Raw genomic sequence first — 17178 nt, 5'->3', positions numbered from 1 at the left:
TTATGCGGAAGATAAGGGCAAAAAACCTTTATGAGACCCTTTAGAGATGAATTTAGGCCATTTCTATCGGTACTGCGAGCTGGAAGAGACGAAATTTTATCTTTGCAAAATGGCTTTCTCCTTCTTAATGCTCCTTTTCCAGTTCCTCATTTTCCACAAAGTGGTACGAGAGGCCGTAGCAGATCCTACCTGCGAAACAACATCGACATCCAGCCGGAAGTTGAATCTCGTAATTAATAGTAGAAAGGAAGCAGACGGTGAATGGTTAACAACATTTCACGCTTCCAAGTCAGATTCTGCAACAAACAACATAACACTGAACTTGACGCAGACTGCCTACCATTGCGGCAATGAACAAGAGGTTCATATCAAGGGAGTGATCCGTGGTGAGTTATTTCAATTTCTTTCTGAACACATATCGTATATCCGTAGCAATTTCATCATGTATTAACTTTTAGGATTTATGTAATATATTGTGCACCTATTTAATCCCATTTGCTTTGTGAGTTGATAAGACTAGGCGAAACTGGCGTTGATATCAATTTAGTAATGTACAATTTGTAAACAGAAAATAGAACATCGTGAATGTGATCTGTATTTGTTGTAAATTTACATGACCTATTTTCATCAATACGTACGTAAAAGAGTACACAGTATTTATTGCGAATTAAGGGTAGTTGTAAAAATTTAGTCCGAACTTTAGGGCTTATAAATTTCTTCATTCAACTCTATTTAAGCAATTTTCTTGTTGTGATTTTCAGTTTATAAAATGAAATTTCCACCATGAGTTTTCAGATGGATAATTAATTACTTACTCCGTATGAAGGAAACTTAAATGATTAATATAATCACAGACTTCACCATAGGAGATAGTTTTCAAAGTGGCACCGCTTGGAGAAGTGTATCTGAATGTCATATACTTCTCCGAAATTTCAGCTGATAGAGTCAATGGGACAGTCCATACAAATGAGAGGCTACTATTTAATCCAAAATGTGGGACTAACGCTGGCATCAGTAACGACGGAAGATCAGCGGAGAAGATAAAGTGAGCATCAATGGTACAATTAGTAAAAGCGAAACTACTACATTTAATTTGAAGTATTTGATACCTTGAAGCATTTCAATGATGAATCCTGAGTCGCACGAGTCATCTTGAATCCCGCAATTCCCAACCAATCTTAAAGAAAATTTGAATTTATATGTAAATTTTATCCTCTCTCTAATTTGGGTCAACTTTCCAGCTTAGAAGACCCTCTGAATGGAGTGGTTCTGACCAACAGACCTCTTCGAAGAAATGAACGGCTTGAAGTACGTCTGGATAAGAAGCATAACAAATTCAGTTACAGCATTGGAATTGGAATAACCAGCAATATTCCAGAGTCATTTAATATACCTGATCACATGTATAATCTGAAGTAAGTAATTATTTATTAGATGATAGCTTAGCTACTCCATCCAAGCTCGAGTTATTTCATCCATTCCTCGCCAAAAGGGCACGCCTTGGGAGAATCGCCTGTCAGCTGTCTGTCATTTAACCGATAAAATTTATAAACACGCTATATTAGTGAGTGATACAATGATCGTATAGGGTAAGCATATATTAGGTGATATTATTTTAGTTTTGCTAAATAATTGTGCAATCCTCGTTAGCGTTAGGCATTTTGAGAGTGTGTATTTTCTAATAGATAAAGAATATTTAGCTGGAAATAAAATGTTGTCCATTCATGTGGATGACATCCAAAAAAGCGTCATTTTAAATTTTCATTGCGAATCATACATTTTCCTTGCCTATCTAATTATAGCAAATTTACGGGTGGCGTTTGACTAAAGAGTAAACATATGTGACAAAGAAATTGTCTATTAACCAATTCACTCTGAGAACGTGCTCGCCAGGAATTTTGAGCAACTAAACATTTGAACATGGACTCAACATTTATATTAGACAGCTTTTCTTTTCTTACAGGCAAGGTATTTCCGATATATTTTCCTTTGCTAACAACATTTAAAAATATATTGGTACAGGGATAAAATGTAAAAACATCTTTCATCTTGTCACGACTCTGAGTGTATGTAAATGGAGTAATAAAATAGATGTTTTCCAAGGAAAAAATAATTTGAAATGATCGGTAATAAACCACCGAAACTCAACCTTACAAATCGGGAGGGTTCAATACAAAAGAGATACTACAGGTTGCGTAGGCATATTTCTTTGAATCAAGGTGAAAGATAGCTTACATGAGCAGGAGCAGATACAGTGAAAAGATTAGGGAGGTGGTATCTATTTTCCTATTACCTTCCTGATGATAGAAATTCTCCATTTCAGAGGGTAATTTATTAATACTATATCAAAAGCGCGTTCATGCATTATGAAAAAAAAACATTTCGCTCATATAACGTTTTGGTTCTGCAGTGGTGATCTTGAAGACTATTCTTAAAATCCGTGGTTTAAATCCGCACTTCCACAAATATTTTTCGTATTTTTCCTTGTTTTCTGTTGACTTTTAAATAAAGATTTTTTATCAATTACCTGGACTGAAAAATCCATCTAACTGGTGATTATTATTTACCTAAATTTTATTTCAAATCCAAGACCCAGGTTTTCTCTCGTTATTTTTCCCATTTGCCAAGAGATATTGTTGGAATGGCAAGAAAAACATACTATTTGCTTTTTTAAATTATGAGCGCTCTGAAAAAATAAGCAATTTTTCACTCAGAATTTGGCAAAAATATTTTACTTTCAAGGCATACTTATCAAGTAAATACTTTTCAAACGAAATAAATTAAGGAATTAAATTCAAATTAAAGACATTTAACGTAGACGTATTTTGCAATTGTGAGAATTAGTTCAAGTTTTTGGAGTTTTTTTATGACTAGACGTCGTCACGAGAAGAAAATTATTAGTGGAAAATATTTAGAAATTATTTTACTTAATCCCGTTTGTAATTCGTTGAATTTCAACAGAATTTATGTTATTCTATGTAAAAATCATTAATTCATCTGCCAAAAATAGCACAGAAATTGGTAACATTTCCGGGGTGATATTTGAGGCTACACGGTTCCTTTGACTAGAGAAAAATTCAACTAGGAAGAACCAACGGAAAATGCTACTTGAAATACCAGGATCAAATGTTGAATCACAAGATTAATGTTCATTTAAAAAATATTTATATTTAATGGATAACTTCTCCAAAGTGTCGCTCTAAATTTATCTTCTCGAAGAAGGCATATTCTAGTAGCTGGCTGCATGAAATAAACACATTAATAGTAAAAAGTAAAAAAACTTTGAATGTTATTTCTATTATTTACTATAATTTCAAAATATTTACCTAATTGAAAAAAAACATTTGGGTGATAGGAAAGTGACATTTTTATTTGTTTTTCTCATTAAGTCTCATAATAATTAATTCAAGTGTATGCTTTCAGAGTCGAAGTTTAATCAAGCTACCAGCGCAACAAGTTAATTTTAGTACTTGTAATTTGCCCATTCAGAATCCGGTAGTGTCACCACTGTCATGCGGTAAAAAACTTGCTGCTGGTAAATACTTTAGAAAGAAGATATAAGAATATTAATATAAGTATATAAATATAGGTATACTAATAATATTAATAAGTATTATTAAAAATTTAGTATAGAAGAATTATTAGTCAACTCCTATAAACCGAAAGCAGATGACTCCCAGAAAATGAATACTAGAAGCCAGGATGTATAGACTTACGTATAGATAGAGACATGTATAGATAGACGTATAGACAGATGTATAGACAGACAGATGTATAGATAGTTGCTTCTGAGTAGTTTAAAAATAACTTGGGCTAATTGTTTAGACTTTAGATAAAGCTTCAAGAAAACCAATAAGGTAGTATCTAAACGTTTCTGATACAAATTTACTTGAACTTCTCTGGAGGAATGACTCTGTTCTTTCGGCACAACCATTTACACCCATGAGTAATCTATTTATTCCCATTTATAGATCTACCAATACAGTTTATATTTTTTATTTTAAATAGTTGTAAGGTACTTTTGAATTCACAAAATATTCTATTTGTTAACTCTTTGCACCGTGAAAATTGCATGTAAACTTCTAATACTTTAATTTTATACCTTAATTTATATAAAATAAAAAAATATACTTACGAGGTGTGTTCAGAAAATAATGGGAATTTTCATATTTCGCGGGTTTGGAGAGTCCGATCATCAATATTATTTTATAATGTTGGTATTATTGTCCCTAAAGCATGATAAAGTTTTCAGCTGTCTTAATTGCTTACTTTTTCTGTGGTAGCCGCTAAGGTTAGACGTGTTTTTATGAGCTCGGCGATTTTCGTTTGTTAAAAAAGATGGATCAAAGAATTTGTATCAAATTATGCGTAAAAAATGAAATAAAGTGTTGCGAAGTGTTTGAAATGTTAACAAAGACCTATGGTGAGTCTGTCACGAGTAAAAAAAGAGTTTACGAGCGGTATAAGCGTTTCCCAGATGGCCGTGAAGACGTTAAAGAAGACGAACGCCCCGGACGCCCGGACGTTTTGGTATGAAACGTGTGACAGCAAAATTTGTTCCAAAATTGTTGAAATATGAACAAAAACAACAGCGAATGGAAGTTGCTCTGTAGTCACTAAATGAAGTCAACGACGATGCAGAATAACTGAAACGCGTTATAACAGTTGACGAAACATAGGTTTACGGATATGAAGTCGAAACTAAGGCTTGATACAAATTCTTGAATCCATTTTTTTTAACAAACGAAAATCGTTGAGCTCATAAAACACGTCTAACCTAAACGTGGCTGCCACAGACAAAGTAAACAATGAATACCATTGAAAATTTGATCATACTTTAGGGACATTTATACCAACATAATAAAAATAATTTTGACAATTGGACTCTCCAAAACGTTGAATTTAAAATTAACCGTTCTTTTCTGAACAAAGCTCGATATATATATATATATATATATATATATATATATATATATATATATATATATAATATGTATTATTTTACATGAGTAAAACTTAACTGAAATCTGTGTACGCATTGACAAGCCTGATAATTTCAGTTTTAAAATCTGAAAACACTCCCTCGCCGAGAGAATTAGGTTAAGCTGGATTCTTCCAATGATATTTTACGAGTAAAAATTGAAAAAAAAACTTTAAATGCTTCATTATTTATACAATTTTCGTAAAAATAGAACCTTGGATCCTGGGATAATGCCTGAATTTGGAGATTTGTTGGCATTGTAACCTTGGTTTTATCGCCGATGAAGGATCAGTTTCAGGACTTATTTTTTGCGGGTCCAGGCTATACTTTAGAAGGTCTGATGAAATACAAGGTATTCATGAAAAAGTAACGCCACGAAACTTTCTTATTCTACTTACTTAATATAATTCCCATTTATATATCAAAAATCACCTTGCGTCTCCTGTTATCATTTTGTAATTGTTAGAGATATTTCTGATTGCTTCTGTTTGTTTTCTTTCCCAAGTACTTCAACGACTGCTTCCGTTTAGCCCTTTCAATCGAAACCACAACTTCCTTCCATTCTGTCTCGTTCCCACTAATTTTCTCCCACAGCTATTGTATTTATTCTTCAATATTGCAATGCTAGCTGATTATTTTCAATATAATTAGAAAAACACTTCTTTCTTCTTCGTATGGGGTTTTTAAAAAATGCAAGCCAATAGCTGAACTTTACAATGAAACGAAAAGAAAATTGATAAAAAGCACAAGAATAAGAACAATTAATGCCCTGGCTAAAGTGATCATAGAGGGATAATGGCACCCAGTCGCAAGGGATGATCTTTAAAACTCTGTCATTAGTTTTGGAAACTGGTCTTTAATTCTATGAAATGCCATGTTACTAAATGAAAATTGTCTTTATAGGTCTGGAAATTGGATGATGTATCACACAAGTGTATATATAAATGGAGCCGAAAAGGTTAAGGGTTATGGAACGAATTTCAACGAGCTAAAGGTAAGTAACACATTCATACAATAACTGTTCAAAAAGAAAAAATATTTAAATTGAAATGTACAAATATTATACATAATTTAAACAATAAATCAATCCAATGGTAATATATTTCTTATGGAGCAAGCGTTTAGAAATTTGAATTCCATTGAGTAGAATTGGTCTTTTTGCCAAGTTAAATGTTTCTAAGTGATTGTTTTGAAATACGATTCATTTAATGGATAAACACACACGTACATTAACTGTAAGTGGCACGCATAAGATACTTCTTTAATTATTTTTTCACGCTACTTGTACTTGTGCATGCATACTTCAAATGGATTTATGTCATTGGAATCCCTTTTAAATAATAATATACTTGAATGCCATCCATCAGAATGCCTATCCAAGAGAATATCAAATGAATAACATTTACCCGAACACTCATTTTTGAGTCGGCTAGCATGCATTCGGCCACTTAAATCCATTGATACACGTTTGCAACAATTACAACTTTCTTCGATTGATAATGTTCTTATTCAACGTTTTAAGGTCGGAGATCGTGTTGGCGTATCGGTGAACAACTTAGGAACCCTGCATTTCTTCGTGAATGGTGTCGACCAAGGTCCTGCTGCATCCAACATCCCAGAAGTTGTATATGGAGTTTTCGAGTTGTATTATAACGCAGCCAAAGGCACTATTGTTGATCCATCATCATAATAGCAATTTGATGATAAAATGAGAAGTATTGAAATCCTACGCTTTTTTATCACACATTTTTGCGCCGTATTGGTGGGTTTTACACTTGTGGTGTATCCAATGAAACGTTGAGTCTAATACTTAGTATTCCTGTCTGCAATATTTTTATGCTCTATCAAGTTTATTTTGACAAGCTGGCGTCGTACTAAATATGGAAATGAATATTTCACAATGTTTTCCTAATTCAAACGTAATCCTTTATTCCATTAATTATAATAGTAAAATTAAAGTAAATCATTAAAATATCGTCGATTTGCTTATTTTTTGATGTCAATGTAGCGTTTTGATTCTGCGTATATTAAGTATTCCATTGCTAAATACGTGTTGAATATGACGCTTAAATGAAGAAACACTAAATAATGCTAGACATAAGATAATTGTGTAAATCTATGCTCCAAGACTCTACTCGTAGAAAATCTACAAGTTTTGATTACTGATAGGTTTTGGTCAAAAAACCAATTGATGAGAACTCCGTGAGTTCAAAACTATCCCTATAATCAAGATGAGAATATCTTTTTGAAGAATACCTGTATATAGGAAATTCCTTAATATTCAATTCAATTATACACTGGTTTGAGTATCAGCACTTTCAAGATTTTCCACGAATCACGAGAACTTTTTTGCCACGAAGGCCATATTATTACTCTAATGCTCTCTTTGTTTTAATAAAATGTTGTGACCCTGAATAACATGTTCGAGACTCGATAAAGATAACATTTTAATTTATTTTGCCCTGCAGACGCCTCTAGGAGTTCTTGTGACTCTGGCACCCCGACAAGTCTCTTTCGGCTTGCCATCAGGTTTTCGAAGGGCCGATCCGCCAGAGTTGACAGCTACATTTCCAAACAGGTGACTTCATCACAACCGTGACGTAGAAGAGAGTATCTAGTGTAATAAATGTCCGAATTGTATTTGCGACTTTGGAGAATTCTTTCCCCTAAATGTGATAGATAAATGTAAAGAAAGTGTTAATGTATACAGAAATACACTGCTGGGATCTTTACTCTTAATCTTACTGGAAACGCATACATGATCACACTTAGCAAGCTAGACCAGCGGATGGGAAATTGAGATACAGGTATGCCGAGGGAAGCAAAAGAGTGATAAATGGATATCCGTCGTGGTCTGTGGTCATGAAATTAGGCCTACGGTGAAAAGAAATTACCCATACTATGCTCAAGGCTTTCAATTATTTAAAGCACATTATGAACCATTAGAATTGATTGGGGTAAACCTCATTAAGATGTGAGCGATGAGATTCCTTGTAGTTGGGAGAATTCGATAAATAATAAACTTGAACAAAGTAAATCATGTCCTGAATTATAATACTGAGGTAAATTATGTACCCAAGGTTAATACGTGAAGGTTCATACCAAAGGCAATGCAAAAGGGATTTAGGAATTTGATCATGGCGGCACTCACCCTTTTGTATGTTGCACTTGGGCTCACAATCGACCACCAGCTGTTGCTGCAAGAGGCGCCAGGTATTTCCATTGTCCTTGACCTTCCTCATGACCTCGTCGTCCTGGTGGCAAGCGGTGCCTGAGGTGCCGTAGCGGCAGCCCCCGCCGAGGTGGGCCCCCGCCAGGCCACCGCCCGCCCCAAGGGCCCCCGTTTCGCCCCCGCAGCACCCGTCGCTCTCCTCGGACAGGGACTCTCCGTCTGGCCCCCGGCGGGCTCCCTTCCGCCGCCGCCGCCTCCTCCGCCTCCCGCGACGCCTCCGCTGCCTCCGCCGACGCTTGCACGCGTCGTCGTCCTGACCGTAGTAATCACCGTCATCATCCCCATCGCCCTCTTCTTCGTATCTCTTCTTCCTCGTGGCTTTCTCCAGTTCCCTCTGCTCCCGCTCCATTCTCTCGTTTCGCTGGAAGTGAACGGGGGGTCGGGGGTCGAGGGGAGGGGGAGGAGGGACATCAGGACGACCCGTGCGCGAAGGGGCGGGATTGCGAGTTCACCAGTGTGGGGGAAAGTGCATTGGGGAAGGAAATAACCGCGGAAGGTAGCCCCCGATTGCGGGCGAATGTAACCTTGCACTTCCTGTTTGCCCGGTGTCGTCGTCGTCGACTTAGATTTTTGACTTTGGTGCCTATTCGGGAGGCGAGATCGGAGATATCGCGATGGTTAATTCTGGTTCACGAAAAAAAGAGGATCACCTCTTTGGTTCAAGTGACATTTAAATGAATTACCATCATAGATGTCCGTGATGTGTTCATGTTTCGACTTGGTGCAAGCTCGACAGAAAAAATGATTGATATCAGGGTTCGTTTTGAGAATCAGATTTTAATTATGAAATTAGCGCAGCGTGAGACTTAAAGCCATCATCGAGCGATTTCGAATCGCCCGTCGATGGCGAAGTGCTATCGTCGGGCGATTAGATTATTTTGTAACCGGGTTATGATAGTGAAACCTACTGACGGAACTGGGATGCATATATAAATAATTATCGCAATTGAAAATTACCACTAAGTCGCGGCAAAGTTTGACACTATTACTAAATACGTCAGTTGTTTCGAGAGATGGTTCTGAACGTCGCAATCTGAGGCGCTGTATGTGTCAAGATATCACCGATGCCGTTTCAGCGGTGGTAATTCGTCACAAAATCCCATTCCATACTTCCATATTCCACTGTCGCTGGTAACTTAGAGATATAGGGAATTGAGGCACCCGTCGTTTGTCTCATGATCTAGCCAAATGATTGCCTCGGGGAAGATTTCCGCATTACTGAGATAGTATCATATATATTGAGCTGGCGAGTATGGGATATAATTCGTTCCGATGTTACAATAACGGCAATATAAAAGCTCAGTTGCGATCCAAAGATTAATTTTTTAAATCGATTTCAACCATTCAGCGTGATTTTCAAGGTAAATTGTATCAATTACCAGACAAAAGCTCTTGCTGTTACATTTAAATGCAATGTGTTGGATTAAAAGAGAGATAGTTTTGCATAATTTGCGGGTGTCACCCGATAATTATGAAACAGTGGAAAATTAAAATTATTAGTGATTCATCATGCTCTAATTTCACCATCGTAAGCCGAAACCGTGGCATTGATACTTAAAAAATAATTATGATAAGAATGTTAAATTATATCGTATGACCTTGTGTTTTGCGTAACCTACATCAAATATCACTAATCAGAGCTGTTTGACACCCTACACGGAAAAGTTTTCTCCCTCTCGATCCTTCATCCATCACTTCCTTACCTTCCCTTTCTCCAAACCCACGTGCACAAGACTCTATTAATTTAGCAATTGCAATTCATCTTGAAAACAACGCTGTGACAAAATGGATCGAAAATAACAAAAAAAGCACTCACGACGTACGGTATTTGATTAGGTAATGATAAAGATATAATTACATAGTTCCAGATGAATGGATTTTTGCTTCGCGAATCGACGCAGTTAAGCATCTTGCGGACTTAACTTCGGATACTGATGCTATCAGAACAGTCCGCGGTAACTTGGCCGCTGACGTCACCCGACAGGGGAAATAAGTGCAGGAGAGGGGGTAAGTTTGAGTAATACGTGTAAGTTAGAAGTCGTGCGCAGTGGTTGATGCTGGTTCGGGCGAGTTCAAGGTTAGAATGTTGCCCTTCGTGGAAAATGCTTTTCGCGGGCACTTAAGTAGATGCAAACGAGCTTGCCTTCTTGTAAGTGGAAGAGATGAGATCGGCCTCCCTCCCCTGCCAGTCTCCCATTTCCTTTACATATATGCACTCTTTGCCCTACGAATTGCTATGCGCACTTATCTATTGGGTGTTGGTCAGATTGTCGCCAGCGGACTGTACATATGGTTCGCATAATTTCCTCCTTCTTTATTTGCAGAAATACTGTGAGTTTTCTAAAGAAAGCATAAACTTTTATCTCATGGAATGCATATACAATGACGTAAAAACGTTTGCCTTTTGTTTGCAAATTGAAATGGCTGGAGAATTAAAAGCGTAATTTGCAGTATTGGTGGATTTGGGAATCATTAGTGTAAGCTATAAGTTATTCGGGATGGGAGAATTTTAAGAAGGCAGATAAGGTTGAGCAAGAATAGTGGATCGGGGTTATGCATGTAACCAAAATCGGTAGTGAGAGCTGAATACCTGCGTGGTATCAATTATACGTAAATTAGTCGTTCTTATTTCATGAGGCGTTTTTAGGTAGATTTAAAAACGTAAGTACTTGAAAATATACGATTCAAAACCTGTTAAAGGTTAATGGCACATCAAAAGAATTAATCACGTGGAATTCAAAGAACGATTGACGTTGTTTCTTATGCAAAACAGAATGAAATAGTTTGTATTATATTTTGAAACAAGCATAAACGTTTCAACGATTACCAGATGATGAGTTGTGACAAAGAAATTAAGCGTAAAAATAAATGTTTGTTGCTACAAAGTACAGATTTATTAGGAAAATCTCCAACTTCATGGACATTTCATTTCTTACGTTTGCTATGATGCCATTGGAGACCGCTGTTGCCGGAATTAGAAGGCACTAAGGGCTTCTGATTTCCTCTAGAGTAATCCACGTGGTCGCCAAACAAATCAGGGACCTCTTTTAATGCACTACCTCCGTACTTAAAACACCACAAATTAACTAAAAGGATTCGAAGATAAATTATTTACATAGGATTGCCGAGTGCCATACCTTTTTGTGCAAATAATTTGGTTGATCAACTCATCACTAAGGTTAACCGAAAAATGTAAGCAGGTTAAATGTTTAGTGAGGCAAATGCTTTACGTCAGGATATATCTTCCAGTCGACCATCGTCTGTTGCAATTGGCATTGAGAAAAAAAAATGATCGGTCAGCTCGTAGGGTTGAAAGGTAAAACTCATCGAGAGTTTCCCCACCCCTTTGAGCTTGATTCATCGTTTTATTTCATTTGGAACTGAAATGACGATGGTAAATACGTGGCTGCAAACGATCTGGAACTATCACGCGAAATATTTTACCTCGCTAATGGGGACGTGTGCGGATTAATTCGCCCACGTTTATGCCAGCTATCCCGGAAATTTTAAGCTCAGCTTTAATAGTCCACTTTGTTGAGAAATCAAAGAAAGGTGGTGTCTTACTTGGTTCTTAAGATTAATATTTCTCAATCGATGCGACAGTTATGGTAATATACACTTGTTATCAATGGATCTCTTAACCGAATAAGTTTCAATATTTATCGAAAGAGTAAGTATGCAATGTAAATTTGAATTTAAGAAGTTTGGAGGTGTTTATTGGAAGGCAAAACACGTAAGTATCATTACCGATGTCCCTCTCACACTTCTAAGTATTTGGTTTTTGTTTTAGAATCTATATGAATAAATTTAACTCTCCGTACAATTAATATTGGAAAAGAAATTTGAACTACAATTTTAGAGCGTTAAATTCCAATATCTAAACTTCAACATCGGTGGAATAAATGAGTTTTCAGAATACCACCGTAAAGAAAAGTAAGTAAATACCAGGAAAGATACTTTGAGATCATCGGAGCCTAATTAGCAATCAAGGATGTCTTGCGTATCATTAGCATAGCAGGATATTAGGGCAAAAATTTAGAATGACAATTTCAGTTATTTTTACAGACACCCCACTTTGATGAAATGAATTTAGCGAATTTATCTGAAGAAAGGATATGGATATGAATTTAAGCGATCAGGAACTCACCTCAGCGGAGAATCCTTCCACCAAGATGGCGACTAGTAAGTTGAACAGCACGTAATTGCCAAACGTCATCAAAGCCACAAAGTATAGGGCAGCCCAGTGACTCGTCTTTTCCATTCCGTTAAAAAGAACTACATTCCAGTCTTCCTGAGTTAAAATCTGGTCGTATTTTGGGATTAAAAAAGCAAGGTCATTTCAAACACAAACAAGAGAAAATAAGTACATCAAATTTAATTTGTGAAGAGAGAAAAAAGAAAATCGACATGACGAATTTATTTGCTGAACGTAAAAATGAGCCCAATGGAGATGTAAATACATGCATGCTCTTGGTTTTATGTGAGGGTAACATAAATATATAGTATCAAGAAATTATTTATATATTTCATGTACGTAATGCATAAGGATTGTGTCCTATGCAAAACATAAATTATTGAAAATCTTTGGATAGGCTCAATATAATTCTTTTCCAGTGACAAGTTTCGTTGTATGCGAAAATTACTATTTAAAAATAACACCCATTGAAATTTTTTCTAAAAATTCTACCAAGGAAATGAGTGATAGGTGTATTGTGTGAATTTGGATATTGGATTGTTCTCTCTAATGTCCTTCTTGCTTTGAATTGCGAAAACCAATTTAAGAGCTCAAGTCTTTACAAATGAATCTGTTCCAATACTTGTTGAAATCCTTAATTTCACCTTCACATTATTTATGAAACAATCATGCAATAAGTAATGGGATAGCCAACGAGAAAAATGTATTGGAACACTCATAAATTGTAGCCAGTTGTATTGTTAATGGGTGAAAATTAATTTTTGTGACAAAATTGACACCACGATATTGAACGGTATCAACCTGGGCCCTGCGCCCTTTCACTCACTCAATGAGATATGAATTCGCGCAGGAACACGATTGTCAATCATTATAGGGCCCAATCGAACAGACATTAAGGACGTCAAACAAAACTGGCCATGAAAAAAGGGAAATGATAGGGTGGGGATGATTTGGGGGTTCTGGGGTTGCACTTACCTGAAAGACGGTCACCGTGGCCCAGAGGATATTGTTAAAGTGTTTTCTGTCACACACACACTGAGGATCGCGAGTGACGATTTCGTGACAAGAACACTCCCTTGATCCGTCAGAGCGCATGCAAAACTTACCACCAAATAGGTACATTCCTAAAATACTGAAACAAATCAATAACAAATGCAAAGTAAAGCAGCACTAACTTTTTTGCATATTTGGGTATTAAAAAAGGGGAGTTATGACAAATCAGGGATAGTTTATATAGCATTAGTAAAAAAGGATTTTGCGCAAGTGGACAACGGGGACTGTGTTTTACAGGGTGGAGTGATTAAGGGGCAATCGACAGGCGAGACACAAGGGAGTACGTGAGGGATTGTTATGCAGTGGAGGTGGTGGTTATTGTATACCATACTCTACATGAGTGAGACACAGGGGGGTTTGGGAAAACTTGGAGAAATTAATCACATACTGCGACCACTCACGTCTTTAGCATTGGTCTCTTACCAAAAGAAATACTTGTGCTCAATTTGAAATTTTATTTTTACAGATATATCTAACTAAATAAATTTTCACATACATTTTTACGATTGACGATTCTTTTGTTTTGGCGATTAAATTATATCGTAAGTATTAACACACAAGAACGGTGATCAAACACATATGCATTTGAAGTACATATCCAAGCGTGAAGAATACTTATTGGGAATTCACACTTAAGCCGAAAAGATGGAAACCAGAGATTCGCTGGCATGAACATAGCATAGCGTTCTCTCGTGAAATATATTTATCGTCATTGAGGAAACCACACAAAACTCTTGTTAATTATCTAACAATAAGACGCTTGAAGTTAATAAATCTTCAAAATAAAATACGCCACAATTAACACATAAAACACAACATAAACTCTGCATCTGGCAATTCAATTTGTAAGAAGTTTCGATATTAAAAAACACTGATTACCTTAGCATAAACAAAATTTTCATACATTGTTCATGCATCAGGCGTGAACTGGTGTCTTAAACTCTGTAAAAATTTTCTTATGGGATAAATAGTCAAATAAGATGAACTAGGACCCATCTCATGCAGTCATAATGTCACGGCTTGGCTGTTTCCCCCTAAAACTCCTTCCCAACACGAGAACTAAGAACCCTTCAGAAATATCGCAGATATCCCTGGCTGTAATTATAAATCGTATCCTCGTTCAAGAGAATTCTCCAAGGAATCACAGGAGAGGTTAGAGAGGGATAATTAACGGACTCGGCTAGTGAGGAGATGTGCAGCAAAAGACGCCACTCCGCTGGGGTGAGAGAGATTTTTTATGGGTTTATTAACTGAAAAGGATAAAAAATATGCACATTGGCACAAATCTGGTGGATCAAACTCCGGGTATTGCGTATAGATTGGCCAGCGGACGGGAGGTGAAGGCTACCAATTAAGAAGCAAACGAAACCTCCTACTGAGGGCAAATTCCTACAAGATACTGCAATAGAGTATCGGCATCTACGATTACCACTACTGTGCGTAATTTTTTTTGCCTATATCTACGCCGATTAGCGGCTGTGGCTCAAGGGGAATTTAGGAGTGGTAAGGTGATCCAAGTGTGGAATTGTGACAATCAATAGAAAAACTAGTATAGCAGCAATCCGTGCCAGCGAGCAAACTCTATTTCCAAGGCAAGGCACCGTGAGTGGTATTATATATATATATATAGATGTACCATATATATATAGTATCTCTATACTTATATATTATAGATAAGTTTACTTTACGATTACATTGGAGGCGGTGTTAAGTCATCAACACGCCATATGTGACAGAGGTGACAAATCTCTGGGAAAAGAGAAGAGTCTTCATAGAGGTCATGCCGGGAAGAGTGCCGGTAGTAAGGTATGTCAACCAGGTGGAGATAGAAATAGAGAGAGCGGGGCTTCTGGTTTTGAGGAGGTCGGGATAACTGTGGCTGGACGGTAACCGGATAATGTACGTATATATATATATATATATATATATATATATATATATATATATAGACAACGTATTTATATAGCGTTCCATCCATGCCCAGTCAGTCAAAAATATTTGTGGTTCCAAGTGAGTTATGATGTTTTGGAGAGGTGAGGGAAGGAATTTAAAAAGGAGAAGGCGATTGGGTGTGGGAATGGCAAACAAACTGACAAGCTTGCGATGTGTTAAATTACTCTAAAATCTATGGTGAGTTCGACGACTACTCGTTTGTAACATTCCGTCTAGATTCACTTTTAAGGTGTCGTTGGTGCTGATTAAAAAAAAAGTTTAATAAAAAAAAACATATAGTTATCATCATCGTTTCTTGTTGTATTAGATTTAATTTAGTTTTCTCGTGGTTGATTGACGCTCCGATGAGGGGCTCGTGGTCGGTGGTGACACACACTCTTTTTGACTCTTCGTCGCTCATCAGCACGTACACGTCGAATCACAGCTTTTAAATTTCGATTATTTGTATGTTAATTTTTGGCAGTTTATGAATTAACTGCATCGTCTAGGCTCGGATTTTGGTTAGATATTAGTTTTTTTATTCAGTGATTTTTTTTTATTTATCATGAGACTATGATTGGGTGAATGAGGGGATCTGTGCATCAGAAAGAAATTTTAATGTTTTCATGCTTCTTTCAAAACGTTATATGGAAAGATATTGTTGAAGCAAGATAGTATAATTGCATCAGAAATTCATTTAAACCTCATGATTGAAACATTTCGACCAAAGAAAAGCGCTGGAAACAAAAATGGAGAGCAAGAAATACAGAGAGAGAAATTAAGCTCTGTGCACCGAAGTGTGTGGTGCAAGAGCGAAGTTTTAGACATAATATGTGCATTGAATTGACACGGAAATCATGCTGAATGCTCATGTATTAGTTGAAAATAAACTTTTAACGGGCAAGACATTTTGATGGTTATTTACGGATTCTTTGAGTACCCACCTTTTTTGTACGAAAGAAGAATATTTCCTGCTGGCTTCCAACCATCCACTCAACCATAAACAGAGAGGTAGAAAAGTATAAACATTACGAAGAGCAGGCATTGTAAACCCCAAAAAGTGTGAACGGGAAAGTGTGTGAGTTTAAAACGACAGAAGAAAGGAATGAAGGAAATACCTCAACAGGAGCAAAAAACTGACAAAATATGAAAATAAAGAAAAATGGGTCCTCAAAAGGAAAAGGAATCATGCGAGGTGTTGAATGAAATAATTTGTGAAAGTAAGAATAGTTTGAAAATTAGACTAGCATACTAAATCTGAGGAAAGAAGACTTTTATGAGTCAAATTTTTGTGGTTATAATAAATTTTATTGTCTAATATCTATATATTAAAGTACGTATGCGTAATATTGTTGTGTGTAGAGTAGGACAAGGCATTCTACAGTTAAAGTTTTGATCCTAGTATGACAAATATCTCATGGGTTTAACGCTATAGGTCGAAAAAATAGTTTAACATTTAAGTAATAAGACTTTTTTAAATTGGTGCTTAATCAAACGCTTATCAGTTTGACAAAAATTAAAAGTGTCTTTTATTTTATACAGCCAAGGCCTGGAGAAATATTTGTATAAAAAACTTATATTTTACGTTAGAAGACACCACGCCGAAAAATGCACACAAACAGGACTTTCACAACTACTTACAAAAATTACGTAAAGCACTAGACATACGTATGCCAGGCCAACTACGTGGGTGTGAAGCAAAAATGTCTGGATCTTGAGCTTAATATATATATATAAATATATATTAAGACTAAATGCAATCAATTAACCAGTGATATAAGTTGC

At 36.3% G+C, this 17178-nt stretch overlaps 2 protein-coding genes across 2 annotated transcripts in view; one reads left to right on the top strand and one right to left on the bottom strand.

Annotated features, from left to right (window-relative positions):
* Ca-alpha1T (Ca[2+]-channel protein alpha[[1]] subunit T) overlaps nucleotides 1–17178 on the bottom strand; it is a 117711-nt gene that overhangs the window by 30311 nt on the left and 70222 nt on the right. Inside the window, exons 13-15 of the mRNA XM_071587903.1 lie at nucleotides 13384–13540; nucleotides 12361–12516; nucleotides 8133–8574 (exon numbers count right to left, since the gene is read on the bottom strand). Coding sequence (XP_071444004.1) covers nucleotides 8133–8574; nucleotides 12361–12516; nucleotides 13384–13540 — 755 coding nt within the window. The remainder of the gene's footprint in view (nucleotides 1–8132; nucleotides 8575–12360; nucleotides 12517–13383; nucleotides 13541–17178) is intronic.
* LOC139691084 (neuralized-like protein 4) lies at nucleotides 86–6838 on the top strand. The gene is made up of 5 exons (XM_071588829.1): nucleotides 86–386; nucleotides 937–1045; nucleotides 1242–1415; nucleotides 5885–5975; nucleotides 6504–6838. Exons 1-5 carry the CDS (start codon nucleotides 110–112, stop codon nucleotides 6669–6671), a joined length of 819 nt encoding a protein of 272 aa, XP_071444930.1. The 5' UTR covers nucleotides 86–109; the 3' UTR covers nucleotides 6672–6838.

Source organism: Hetaerina americana, unplaced genomic scaffold (genome assembly GCF_022747635.1).
Source record: "Hetaerina americana unplaced genomic scaffold, ioHetAmer1.1.p SCAF_3, whole genome shotgun sequence".
NCBI classification, from domain to species: Eukaryota; Metazoa; Arthropoda; class Insecta; order Odonata; family Calopterygidae; genus Hetaerina; species Hetaerina americana.
The sequence above is the reverse complement of the archived record's forward strand: the minus strand, read 5'-3'. Positions and strand labels throughout refer to the sequence as shown.

Bases quoted from the DNA above. Each gene is read 5' to 3' on its own strand.
- LOC139691084 (XM_071588829.1), top strand. From the start codon at position 110: ATGGCTTTCTCCTTCTTAATGCTCCTTTTCCAGTTCCTCATTTTCCAC. The intron at 1,046-1,241 runs GTGAGCATCAAT...TCAACTTTCCAG, and splicing joins AGATCAGCGGAGAAGATAAA to CTTAGAAGACCCTCTGAATG. The intron at 1,416-5,884 runs GTAAGTAATTAT...TTGTCTTTATAG, and splicing joins GATCACATGTATAATCTGAA to GTCTGGAAATTGGATGATGT.